Raw genomic sequence first — 13,880 nt, 5'->3', positions numbered from 1 at the left:
CCATTAGGTGTTGGTTCTGGGGTCTCTTGGGAAGGGCTTTGGTGCAGATCCAACTCTACCATTGCCTGCACTCAGCCTGGGGCCACTTGGTAGGAGCTACAAAGTGATCTGTGCTTGGTAGCAGCCTATGCTGGAGTTGGAAGCAGCTGGGTGATGCTACACTTTGAACCAAGATTGTTTGCTACTAGTGTTGGCCTGGGGGCTGTTTTGCAAGTGATACAGGGCACACTAAGGCTAGAAGCTGTTTGTCTGGGGTTTGTAGAGCTTTGAGAGATATTAGTAAAAGTCTGAAGCATGGGCATAGGCTGGCAGCTGGTTCGGAATGGCTGTTGAAAAGGTTCAAGCTGGCTCATGTTGCGTGTGGTGGGGTCTCACAGAATCACTGAATGTTATGAAGCAAGGAGACTCAGATATGGTACTCCCTGTATGGGAGGAAGGGCTCAGCAAAGGAACGATAGCCTTTGTCAGCAGTTCTGTCTGGGAGAGAGCTGCCCTCCAGTCCTCATCCTGAAGCTAGACAATTCAGTTCTTCCCCATATGTCCCTGGCATTTTCTTTTTTCAAATTATAAGAGAAAGTTTATTTAGAGTTACAGAGGTTGTAGAAGTGAGCTCACTGGGCTATGTGAGCTTCAGGTAACAAGTTACAGAAGCAAAAGAAAGGCCCTTGAAGCTTAGAAGATAGAAAGGCAAGGTAACGCGCCTGAGGGTGAAGAAGAGGGGGAAGGGAAAGGTTGGCCATGCTCCCGAGAGGAAGAGTGTGCTGTCCCGGAAACTTCTTGATCTGCTGTCTCTTCACTGGAGTTTACAGCAAATGTTTGTAAGTCTGTGCTTGGGCCCTTTAAGAGATTGCCTGAGTCTACAGCTGTGCTTAGTCTCACCCAAGCTGAGTTCCTGCTGATTTTCACAGCCAGGTGTTGTGAGGACTCCTCTAGCTGGCACCGGTGCTCTGGGTGGGGGAGCCTGGTGTGGGGTTGGGACCCCTCACTCCTCAGTGGAGATCTCTGAAGCTGAGATATCCCTCCCAATTCTTAACTGTCACAGGTGGATCTGGGACCAGTCTATTTGTATCTCTACCTTTCCTACCAGTCTCACCTGGCTTTTTCTTGAGGTCCTTAGTTATGGGAGTTCTGTTTAGCTAGACTTCAGGTGGTTCTCAATGGTGATTGTTCTATAATTTAGCTGTACTTTTGATGTGATCATGTGAGGAGGTGAGTACAGCATTTACTTACTCTGTCATTGACTGAAAGCAATATTGAATATCCTTTTGATAATTGAATAAACTGAGATACGGCTACTTGATATATTACAAAAATTAATAAAATTAGAATGTTTATGATGTTATGTTAAATTTTAAAAAGCATGATACAGAGCTGTACATACAAGATATAAAATAACTAAATATTCAGGCATACCTTGTTTTATTGTGCTTTGCTTTATTGCATTTCACACTGTCACTAATAGGCAGTCATTTCACATTCATTGATATCCACAAAAATCTTAGGGATAAGTAATATTATTCCCATTTATACTGTTAATGGAAGAAAAGATTCTGGCTGTACTAAATAACAAAAAGATCTATGAACACGGTATATATTTCCATTTATTTGTGTCTTCCTTAATTTCTTTCTTCAGTGTTCTGCAGTTTTCTGAGTACAGGTCTTTTATCTCCTTGGTTAAGTTTATTCCTAGGTACTTTATTTTTCTTGTTGCTATAGTAAATGGGATCTTTTTCCTAGTTTCCATTTCTGATATTTCATTGTTGGTGTACAAAAATGCCTTCGATTTCTGAATATTGACTTTGTATCTCGCTATTTTGCCAAATTCACTTATTAGGTTGAATAGTTTTTTGGTGGAGCTTATAGGATTTTCTATGTACACAATCATGTCATCTGCAAATAATGCAGTTTTACTTCCTCTTTTCCAATTTGGATGTGGCTAGAACTTCCAATACTATATCAAATAGAAGTAGTGAAAGCAGACACCCTTGTCTTATTCCTGATCTTACGGGGAAAGCTTTTAGTTTTTTCCCATTGAGCATGATGTTGGCTGTAGATTTCCTGTATATGGCCTTCATTATGTTGAAGTACGCTCCCTCTATTCCCACTTTGCTAAGTGTTTTTTATCATAAATGGGTGCTGTACTTTATCAAATGCTTTTTCAGTATCTATTGATATGATCATGTAATTTTTGTCCTTTTATGTGATGGATTACATTTATTGATTTATGAATATTGTACCCTCCTTGCATCCCTGGGATAAATTCCATTTGATTATGGTGTATGATCTTTTTTAATGTACAAACAAATGAACAAAATAGAACCAGAGACATGAAAATAAGGAACAAACTGGCAGTGACCAGAGGGGAGGGGGGAGGGGGATAATAGGGAAAGAAGCGGAAGGGTCTAGTCAAGGAACTAGTATAAAGGACCCATGGACATGTACAGCAGGGTGGGGATTGACTGTGGGAGTGGGGTGGTGGGCAGAGCAGGGGAGGGCAATGGGGGAAAAATTGGTACAACTGTAATTAAACAACAATAAAAAATTTTTAAATGCAGAAAAAAAAAAGCATTTATTTGAGCAAAAGATTGCAATGTGATAGATGCAGATTCAGGTAGCAACCCAAACTGTGCTCTGGAGAGAACAAAGAAAGGCTTGGTTTATAAAGATAAAAACCACAAAATCTAATTCTTTCATTCAAATAAAGGATTGCTTGCTAGGTTAACAGGCAATGGTTAGTTCCAATATGCAAACAAGGGGGTGGGGTGAAACTACAAGGAGGAGGTCAAGTCCACAATGTCCATGCAGCAGTTGTTTGTTTCAGGATGTTTAAGACCAGTTTGATGGGGGAACTCAAGAGTTGTAAAATTAGTTTTAGGTAATAGTTAATAAGCCTAGTAGTTAATGCATGTAAAAAGTTATTTCAGGAACTGAAGGGATGGCCCGTCCTGACTCCAGTAGACCACAGGCAACTTGACTTTTGTGCTCCAGAAGAGACCATAAGATGGTGTCTGAGCCATTGTGTTCCAGGGAGAGGCATTCTGCTGCCCAGGACACAAATAAACAAAATCACCCAGAACATGGGACACAGGACTCAGATAAAGGATCACCGCAGATGAAAGGATGTTAGGGAAATTGCTGGACTGCAGCTTTTATCTGATTAACCTCTTTCCTGAATTCCAAATCCCTTACCTATACTTTCTTTTCATCCTTATGAAGAAAGGTTGACTTGAAAGGAAATATAAGATGGTCTTTCAGGGCAGGAAGATGGCCTTTTAGGACAGCAGTCTCCAACCTTTTTGGCACCAGGGACCAGTTTCATGGAAGACAATTTTTCCATGGATGGTAGGGTGGAGGGGGTGGGGTTGGGCGTGGGGTGGGGGAAAGGAGGCAGAGCTCAGGTGGTAGGTAATGCCAGTGAAGTTTTGCTTAGCTCCACCACTGCTTACCTCCTGCTGTGTGGCCCAAAACCTAACAGACCACAGACAGCTCAAGAGTTGGGGACTCTAGTTATAGAGTACATAACACATAACCTGCCGTCTTCTGTCTTCTCAGATCGCTTGCCCTCTGAATAAAGGGCCCATAAAGAGTCAATCCTTGTCTCTATTTATTGGGTCTGGTAGTGGCAGGCAGCATGAACACCAGCTTTTCCGCTTTCAAGCCTAGCCAACAGGTTTAGCAACTTAATAGCTCTGAGAACTGAGGCACAAGATCCACAGAGGCTGCACTTCCCTAATAGCCTCTTGACTCTTATTTTAACTTACTCTCTTAGCAATGTATATTTAATTTTATTTTATCTTTTCCGTTATCAATACCCAGAGAAACAGGATGAAGGAGGTCAGGTGATTATTAGTAGAGATCATACAAAGGGACTTGTAGGCCTAATGCTAGTCACTTAATGTAAGAGTTTGCAATGGCCCCAGCTCCCCTTAGCAGCTCCTGGCACGACGGTCCCTCTCTAGGCACTGCCCTGCCACGTGCATTAGGGGTTTTACGGCTTTAAGTCTCCTTAGTTCCGCCGCGCCACAGGCAGTTGCCCAGGGAAACCGACACACAACAGAGCGCAGTCCCCTGCCTGGACTCATCACTAAGGCAGCTGCGCAAGCCTAGCCGTGATCCCGCTTCCCTTGTGCCATGGCTAACTTGCACTGGCATCTCAGATTCAGGAATCCAGAGAAGGAGGAGGGCAAGAAGGAGGAAGAGGAGAAGGAGGTGGAGCTGGGAGTGGAGGAGGAGAAGGCGGCAGGGGAGGAGGAGACGGGCGTAGAGGTCCATGAGACGTTTGGCGATGAGGACTTACGGAAAATTATAGACCTCAGTGACAGCACTGATGACGATCCCAAGGCATTACGTCTCCGCTTCACCAGCATCTCGAGCCCCAGCCTGAGCCCGACGCAGACGCCCAGCGAGACTCCTGCAACGCTCAGCCAGACCCCGAGCAACCACAGCAGCAGCTCGCCCTCCAGTGTCTCCTCCCAGAAAAGTACTGTCCCTGCCTGTCCTTTCCAGGAAGGGTTCCCTGGCCCTAGTGGGTAGCCGATCCAAAGACTTCAGGGCCTTCGTCCACCTGCGTGTCTGATTTCTAAATATAGGCATCACTCCACACACACCCGAGTCCATCTCAGCCCCTTTTGTCAAAGGCACTGAAATCTTGGCTGAGCGGATCTTACACAATATAGGATATAGGGGACCGCCTTGTAAAAGTCGAAACTAAGGCAGAGCTGTAGGGAGCGCGGCTTCTGCGCTGCACGCGGGCGTGCACACACACAATGATCCTGTCATATCTCCTCTGTCTCTGTCTCTCTCTCTCTCTCTACACACACACACACACACACACACACACACACACAAGCACGTACCACTCTTGGAGAAGGAGTAGTGCCTTAAGGGTGCTGTGTTATTAAAAACAGTCCTGCAAAAAACTCACCTTTGTGTTTGATTTCCTGTACTGAAACCAGTCCACTCATTTCCTTTAGATACATTTTGGTCAGGATGATTCTTGGCTGGGGCAGGAGGAGGGGACAGGGATAGGATGTTTAGCAGTATCCCTGGCCTCTAGCCCTGGCTATGCCATTATCTCTTACCCCATTTCGTGACTTCGTGACAACCAAACACGTCTTCAGATGTTGCTAAGTGCTTCCTGGAGGGCAAAATTGTCTCTGAGAACCAATGGCTTAGAAGGAATGGCTAAATTTTTTAATGTTTTATTCAACAGGTTTTCCTAAGATATTTCAGACATTTAGGAAAGACACATCTGAAATAACTTCAGATAGGTAAGAGAATGTTTTCAGTTTTCATATTATTTTTGAAGCTGATCATATTTAATTTTTTGATAAATATGCCAGAAAGTGGAGTAAAATCATCCATGGCATTTACAACTAATTTATTCAAACAGGTGGTTTTTTTTTTTCTTTTTTAATGTCTACCCTGTTAGACACTTTGGAGGAAATATACAAGGTCCCTGCCCATCTCCAACTTGCCACCTACCCATAGAGATGACATATGAATTTCTTAATATAACTTGAAATAATAACTGTATGCCATGTGTAAATGCTATGAATGTTTAAGACATTAAGTTGCTATTGGGTAAATTTGAGAGTGATCAGGGACACCTGTGGAGGAGAGTGAACATATGATCTTCTCTTTTTCTTCTTGTTGTTGCTATTAGCTTTTGAGTACTTTATAATAAGAAGAAACCAGAGAGACACCTTTTAGTACATCCTTATAAATCTTCCCCTGAAATCTCATACAAAATCTGAGTAAACAGTCTTGAATTACTATTCTCCTAAATTTTGCTTTGACAAGCAACTTTTAAGTTCTTAAGCATAAGGAGAACAGTTCCATTTCAACTACATGTTTCTATTTATCTTCTTATTTCAACATTTTAATAAAAGATAATATATATACATAGTTAAAATATTAAAGTATACAACAGTACAAAATTAAAAATCTTCATACCCTTCTTCAACCCCTCACTCCCCCTCATCAGAATTAACAAACTGTTAACAGTTTGTTTTGTTTACAGTATAATTTTAAGTAGCATACTTCTATTTCTTGATTTATCTTATAACTAATGACTTCCCATCATGAAAGATGACAAATGTAACTTATACTACTTACCTCCTCTCTTATTTTTGGTAGTTATATTATTTTTAGCTTTTCTAACCTTTGGGGCTTTACAGTATTTAAACCTCTCCTTCTTGATTTGTCACTTTTAGTGACTATTAACTTACAAAAAATTAACACATTAATGCACACTTACTTCCTTCTATCTCATCTCTCACCCTTTCCTCTCTCAGTTAACAACAAATTATATAACAAACTATATTAAAATCTATATATTTATATAAAGTCATATTGCTTTGCCAACCTTTATTATATTTGTATCCTGTTCTGTAATTATAATGAACTCTTAGTGCTTTGGGTACAGGTTGATTCTAAACATTGAAAATCAATAAACAAACTGATAATTTCATGCTAAGACCCAATAATGTGACTGGATTTATGCACGAGATAATGAAATCCTATATTTATAAAATTTAACTCCTAAAAGGTGAACTTTTCAACCCTCAGGTGTGTTTAGCTGTCTTCAGTTTTTCTTAGTTGAGCTCAATGGCCACACTTTGTGATTCTCATGTTGCTTTCTTTCTGTTATTCTTTTTCTTTTTACTGGAGGAACTCCACAGGTAATTATTTCATATAGATCTCATGGGAAATAAAATTTCTGATTTTTTACCTGTCTTGAAATTTATTCATTGTGCCTCATACTTTATTAATCAGACAACCTGGCATAAAACAATAATTTAAAACCAACTTCTCTCAGCACTCTACAGACATTGATTGCTTCATTGCAGTCTAGTATCCAGTGTTGCTGATCAGTGATTCTCAAACCCTTCTGATACTTGCTTATTTCCTCCCCTTCACTGCCTCTGTTCTCTCTTTCACAACTCCTATAGAATGGCTTCTGGGCTTCTTGAATAGCTTCAAGATTTCAGGTGTTTACATGCTACTACTATGCAGCCCTTGTATAGAATTGATTTCAGATACATACTGGTAATTTCCAAGAACTGGTTCTTGTTCTCTGTTGGTGTTCAAATAGTTGTGTGTAAGTTTTTTTAATGTATTTAAGAGTACTCTTATAAGTCACTGAAGTTCTTTCTTCTTTTTCTTTTTTGGTTTGTTTGTTTGTTTGTTTGTATTTCATCTTTTTTTTCTTTCAGGATCTGTTCTGTTTGTATATCTTGGTCCTTCCTCTTTCATGCTACTGATTGTCCTTAAGTGACTGGTAATCCTTGGTTATACATTTGTATTTATCAATTACTAACTGTTAGGTAGCTAAAATGGAGTTCTACAGCAAGTAGTTCTGTTTTCTAACAGGGAGTACAGCAGGAAGTTTGACTGTGAGTCCTATGTAGGTGGGTGATGTATGTCAGAGCCAGCTTCCTGTGGGGTGTCGGCAGGGAGCAGGCAAGATGGGCAACCCCACTGTTACTAGAGTTAGGATAAGGACACTTTACTGTGTGACTGGAGTTCTTCCTGGGTAGAATGTGCCTGTCCCTTCACCCAAGCCTGTTGAGCAGGTCCTAAGCAACCTCATACTGTGCTCTGCTTCTCTTTCAGGCCTAAAACCCCCTCAGGCAGGCTGCTCATTATTTTTTAGAAAGTAGTTCTCTGGGGTTCATCTGGAAATTTAAGCAACTTTTGCCAAATGCTCTTTATAAGGGGAGAGAAGGAGTCTGCCTGGCCAGTTCTTCCAAGGTCACTCCTTGAACTTTAATGGCAGGCCCCATGCCCCCTCTTCTCATTTGGCTGAGTTTGGGATGGGAGCTTCTTGGGAATTCCTTTAGAAGAACTTATCTCTCTTGTCTTGAGTTGTGGTGTTCTCTGCTCTGGTTTTCCATCAACCTGAGTCCACTAATTTTCTTTCTTATAAGGACTTCTTCAATGTTACTTGTCTACTGATGACAACTTTCTTGTTTTCCAAGGCTATTTTTTGTTTATTTTTAAGTATTTATCTCAGAAGGGAGGGGCAGAATTGTGCACTCAGGTGCCATCTTGACCTGGACTTACTATGTGGGAAGCTCTCTTTTCCAGATCAAATCTTAATTCCCTCTCATAAATCTTCCTATGAAAATGCTCCTTTAATATTTCAAAGCATTCTCTGGTGAATTTGGGGAAACTGTGTTTTTAAGACAACCTGTCCTAAAAAGCCATAAAAATGCCACCAATATTGACTCAACTTTTATTTTTAATGGCCCTATTACTATTAAGGTTAAGAATGGGGCAAACTTTAGGAGCAGATAAATGTGGAGTATCACAAGCTTGGGAGACAAACCGGTCTGGGTCCTCATCTGTCTCTACCACACATAATTTCTTAGAGGGTCCCTAGAGCCTCGGTTTCCTTGCCTGTAGAAAAGGATATTAATACCTGCTTTGATTGGTTTTTGCAAAGATAAGTGAATTAATGCGAGAAAGCAATTACTATGTATGTGGTCACAGTAAGTTCTCAGAAAATGTTAATTTTAATATTACCTTCGGTGGTCTTCCATCTTGACACAGGATTTCAGAACCAATCTTTGGTGTTGGTTTAAGGCAGGCAAAGAGACCTCGGTGAAGTATGTATTGATTTTGTTAACTGTTGCGCTGGAAAAAATACAAATATTAAATGTTGTCTAGAGATTGATCTTCAATGTGCTTGTACTCTTAATCTTTACAACTTGTTTCCTGAGGAGGTGAGGTAAATAGAGCTCCCCCAGAGACTTGTACAGTTGGCTTCAGCAGAGGTCCCTTACCCATTACAGGACAGAGTCATTTCAGAATTAAAACAAAGCACCCCACTGATGCAATGTGCCAAGGGACAAAGCATCAAAAAAGGAAGGTAGAGACATAAGAGAACAGAGAAACATGAAAGAGAGACAATCCTAAAATGCACTAAATTTTTTGGAAAAATTTTGCTTGATAATTTTGGAAGATGCCCCAAATTATTACAAAAAATGAAATTCAAAGAGGCAAAGGAACTTGAAAAACAATAATTATTGTTTACTTGTTACCACTAGCAGTCATTCTAACTAGTAAAAGTCAATAAATTCCTGTCTACCTATCATGTCAAAGATAACACAAGTAATTGATTAAACTACTTGTAGAAAGCAGATTGTTTAATTACATGCATTTCACTTCAGCTTTTAAAAAAAGTTTGGATTATTTTTAAGCTATTTAAAATGAACACTAGGTTCTCATTTAAATTTGAATTCAAGGAAATGTTTAAACACACACAGCACTAGCAGCACACATGCAGAGAGAGATAAGATGGTAGTAGTTTAGTCCTTGATGGAAATAATATGGCACTGGGAGCGTCCAGAATTTAGAAAGATGTACTTTCTAAAGAACAGAGGTGATGAAAATACACTGTGCCTGACTTTACTGAAGAGATAAAAATGGTAGAAAATATTTCAAAAATAATAGAATTCAGAATCTTCTATGTACTTCTGTTATTTGATTGTTAAATGTACTATATTTAGAAGAACTGCTAACAGCTATATAGATATACTCAAAAAATAATGTTTTGCCTAAATTTTAGGACAACCTATCACAGTTCATATTTAGGAATCCCAATATCAGTCCAAACAGAAAAAAGTTGGCTTCAAGACTTGTCCAGCAAAAAGAAGCTTGGTGAGTGGTTTGATGCCTTAGTTTTTGCTGGGTGATGGGATGGCACATCGGAAGGAGCACATTGTAGGCAATCTAGGTGTGACTCCCAGCCCCAATACTAACATTGTAATGACTGAGCAAGTTAGTTAACCTCATTCAGTCTGTTTTGTCATATGTTGGCAATAATATTACTGCTGTCACAGGATAGGCAGTTAATCTTTAATAAATAGTAGTGTTTATGTTCACATCAAGAAAACACCTGCCATTATATTTTGATACATATCTTTATTATTATAAAAGTAACGTGCATGCTATTTTTACAATGTCAAACCATTAAGAAATATATAATGTAAAAACTTAAATTTTAACTTATCCCAATAAACTCCTTAGAAATAATCTTTATGAATAGCTTTTCCTTTCAAGTTTTATATTTGTCTTGTGTGATATCACTTATTCATCAGGTGCTTATTGAGCACCTACCATATGCCAAAGTGCCTATCATAGGCCAAACTCTGTTCCAGGGAAACAGCAGTGAACAAAACAAGCACAACCTCTGCTTCAATAATCTTCTGTTGAAGTGTGGAAATTGGAAGTAATAGTGAGATAAATAACACACAAAATAAGTAAATATAGAATACATTAGGTGATGTAAGTGCAAAGGAGAAAAATCAAGCAAGTAAAGGGATAGAGAATGTTGGGCTGGAGGGATACAAGCTTATTCAGGGAACTCAGGGAAATCTTCCCCAAGAAGCTGAAATATTTGAGCAGGTCTCAAAGAGGTTAGAGAGTGAGCCACGATGATCTCTGGGGGAAGAGTGTTCCAGGCATAGGAGGTAGCAAGTGCCTCCTTCTAGAACAAGGAGGCATCCTGAGTGGCTGCAGTGGAGTAAGTAAAGAGGAGACTCTTAGGGAACAAGGTCAAAGAGACAATGAGGATCAAATCTTTTTCAGGGGGAATGAAGTGGGAAGTCACTGGAGGGTTGCACAAAGGAGTGACACAATCTAGCATAAAAATGGACTAAATATTTAAAAGATGTTCATTATTACCAAATTAATCTCTATAGTCAATGTGATTCTGATCAGATTTTTCATTAGAATTTGAAAAATTGATTCTTCTATCTTGTTTGGCAGTATTAAAAGACAGACTGAGGCATTTTCAAATGTTTAAGAGTTTATTTGAGCAAACATTCATTCCAATTGTGCAACATCAGGCTGGAAGTATTTAGGAGCACTCCACTCACAAGAGCTTTGGGAGGGGTTTTTATAGAGAAGGAAATGGTACCAAAGCAAGGAATGTATTTGATAGGCTAGAGCTTCAGTGGTTACATTATTTTGGGAAGCCTAATTGGCTGTTTGTGATTGGCTCTTCTTCTTAACTCTGAAGCATTTACAGGAACTGACTCTGGCTTAGGTTTCAGTTTGCTTACATAGGACACCAAGGCATTGGAGCTGCCTTTAATGAGCTTCTTGTCTGATTATTTAAACAGCAAGAACTTAGTATCCCTGTCCACTTTTTAAGTATATTTTATTGATTATGTTGTTACAGTAGTCCCAATTTTTTTTCCCTTTGCTCCCCTCCACCCAGTACCACCTTTCCCTCCAGCAATCCCACCCCCCTTAGTTCATGTCCATGGTTCGTGTATATAAGTTCTTTGGCTTCACCCTTTCCTATATTATTCTTAACTTCCCCCTGTCTATTTTGTACCAAACAATTACGCTTCTTAATCCCTGAACCATTTCCCCATTTCTCTCCCTTCCCCCTCCCAGCTGATAATCTTCCAAAAGATCCTCATACCTATGATTCTGTTCCTATTCTGGCTTGCTTAGTTGGATTTTGTTTTTATTTTTTAGATTCAGTTGTTGATAGTTGTGAGTTTATTGTCATTTTAGTGTTCATAGTTTTGATCTTCTTTTTCTTAAGTAAGTCCCTTTAACATTTCATATAATAATGGCTTGGTGAGGATGAACTCCTTTTAGCTTTACCTTGTCTTGGAAGCACTTTATCTGCCCTTCCATTCTAAATGATAGCTTTGCTGGATAGAGTAGTCTTGGTTGTAGGTCCTTGCTTTTCATCACATTGAATACTTCTTGCCAGTCCCTTCTTGCCTGAAAAGTTTCTTTTAAGAAATCACCTGATAGTCTTATAGACACCCCTTTGTAGGTAATTCTTTGCTTTTTCTCTTGCTGCTTTTAGGATTCTCTCTTTATCTTTCACCTTTGGCATTTTAATTATGATGTGTCTTGGTGTGGTCCTCTTTGAGTCTAGCTTGTTTGGGACTCTCTCTGCTTCCTGGACTTGCATGACTATTTCCTTCATCTAATTTGGGAAGTTTTCCTTCATTATTTTTTCACATAAGATTTCAATTTCTTGCTCTTCCTTTTCTCCTTCTGGCACCCCTATGATACGGATGTTGTCACATTTAAAGTTGTTCCAGAGGTTCCTAAGCCTCTCCTCATTTTTTTCAATTCTTGTTTCCTCATTCTGTACTGGTTGACTGTTTTTTTCTATTTTATGTTCCAAATCATTGATTTGAACCCCCATTTCCTTCCCTTCACTAATGGTTTTGTGTGGATTTTCCTTTGTTTCGTTTAGCATAGCCTTCACTTATTCTCTTATGTGTTTGCTCTACTTAAGCATATCTGTCAAGCCTGTGAGCATCTTTATCACCAGTGTTTTGAACTCTATATCTGTCAGGTTGGCTATCTCCTCGTCGCTTAGTTCTCCCGCTGGAACCTTGATTCGTTCCCTCTTTGGGGCCATACTTCTCTGTCTCCTCATCTTAACAAGCTCCTGTGTTTGTTTGCCTCTGTGTCTTAGGTAGAGCTGTCACACCTGTTACATTTAAGGGGCGGAACCTTAGGTATTCATCAGTACAGGGTGACCCGTATCAACACATTATGGTGCTGTATGTGAGGGAAAGGTCTGGGAGGGAACAATGCTGCTTGCTCAGCACTTTCCCCTTTTCCAGGTACTTCTCCCACTTCTGTATGGAACTGGCGCCTCTCTAGCTGTTGCCCTGGCCATCGTTTCCAGAGTGGGTGGGTCTGTGGACATTCTAGGACCATCGGGGCCCTTTAAACAAGCAGACTCTGCTAAGAGACTGGCAGTTTCTTCCCCCACCCCAACCTCCACTGGTTTTCACAGTCAGAAGCAATGAGGCTTTATTTTTCCCAGCACTAGAACTGTGAGCTGTGCTGTCTGATCTGGTGCTGGGAGTACTCCCTAGGTGTCCCTCCCCACTTTTTAAAAGGTGTGACTGTTCTTTCTGCTGGCCTACTGCTGCCACCACCACACTGCATCCTCTCTGCCCCAGCTCCACCCCTCCTACCTATCTGGATGAGTATTTCTTCTTTATATCCTTGTTTGCTGGACTTCCATTCAGCTCGATTTTCTGGAACTTCTGATTGTCTCTAGTTTTGAAGTAGTTGTATCCCTTCTTAGTTGTGGAGGGAGACACAGTGCATCTGTCTAGGTCTCCATCTTGGTCGGAAGTCACTTATATTTTTTAAATGAATATTCTCTTGTAGTTTTTTTTTTTTTTTTCCATAGAGGACTCATAGGCAGTTCTTATTAGTTTATTCCTAGGTACCTTTTAGTCTTTTTTATTGATGTAATGATTATAATTTTTTCCTATTATATTTTCTAATTGATTATGCCACTGTATAGGAAGATTGTTGATTTCTATGTATTAATCTTGTATCTCTGACCCTCTTATTAATTTTAACAGTTTGTCACCTAAAAGTCTATTAGATAATATATTTCCTGTGAATAACAACAGTTGTATTTCTTATTTAATATTTTCATAAGTATTCCCGTATATGTTATTGTGACTTATGTAATATATCTGATTGCTACATATTTTAGTGTTGGCTTGGTTTGGTTCTTTGAGCTCTTCCCATAGCAAATAATGTCTTAATGAAACTCTTTGTGCATTAATTTTTTTTATATAGCAGGTCCTTGAATAATGTCATTTTATTATAACGTTGAGGAGATAACATAGGAACTTAGTTCTTATGTACCAATTAGCCAATGATAAAATCAACTTTGTTACAGGTCATTTCACTTACAGCTGCAGAACCTGTTGATGACATTTAAGATCTTACTGTACCAGAGCTTGCAATTCTGTTGGACAAAATACCTATAACATATTCAAAGTTTTTCCAGATACTCCACATAGAAAGTGTGTCATCTTCTGAAGCCTGTCCCTTTCTCCAGCAGCAGTCGTTGCCCTTCC

At 39.6% G+C, this 13,880-nt stretch overlaps 1 protein-coding gene across 1 annotated transcript in view; it reads left to right on the top strand.

The window, feature by feature from the left end:
* The first annotated feature begins 4,131 nt into the window (after positions 1-4,131).
* ERICH6 (glutamate rich 6) overlaps positions 4,132-13,880 on the top strand; it is a 33,100-nt gene continuing 23,351 nt past the window's right edge. The window contains exons 1-3 of the mRNA XM_090286480.1: positions 4,132-4,480; positions 5,213-5,270; positions 9,575-9,666. Of these exons, the coding sequence (XP_090142606.1) occupies positions 4,132-4,480; positions 5,213-5,270; positions 9,575-9,666 (499 nt within the window). The remainder of the gene's footprint in view (positions 4,481-5,212; positions 5,271-9,574; positions 9,667-13,880) is intronic.

Source organism: Furipterus horrens, unplaced genomic scaffold, assembly GCF_987537825.1.
Source record: "Furipterus horrens unplaced genomic scaffold, mFurHor1.1.pri manual_scaffold_1, whole genome shotgun sequence".
In the NCBI taxonomy this organism is placed as follows: Eukaryota; Metazoa; Chordata; class Mammalia; order Chiroptera; family Furipteridae; genus Furipterus; species Furipterus horrens.
This window is presented reverse-complemented; position numbering and strand designations above follow the sequence as displayed.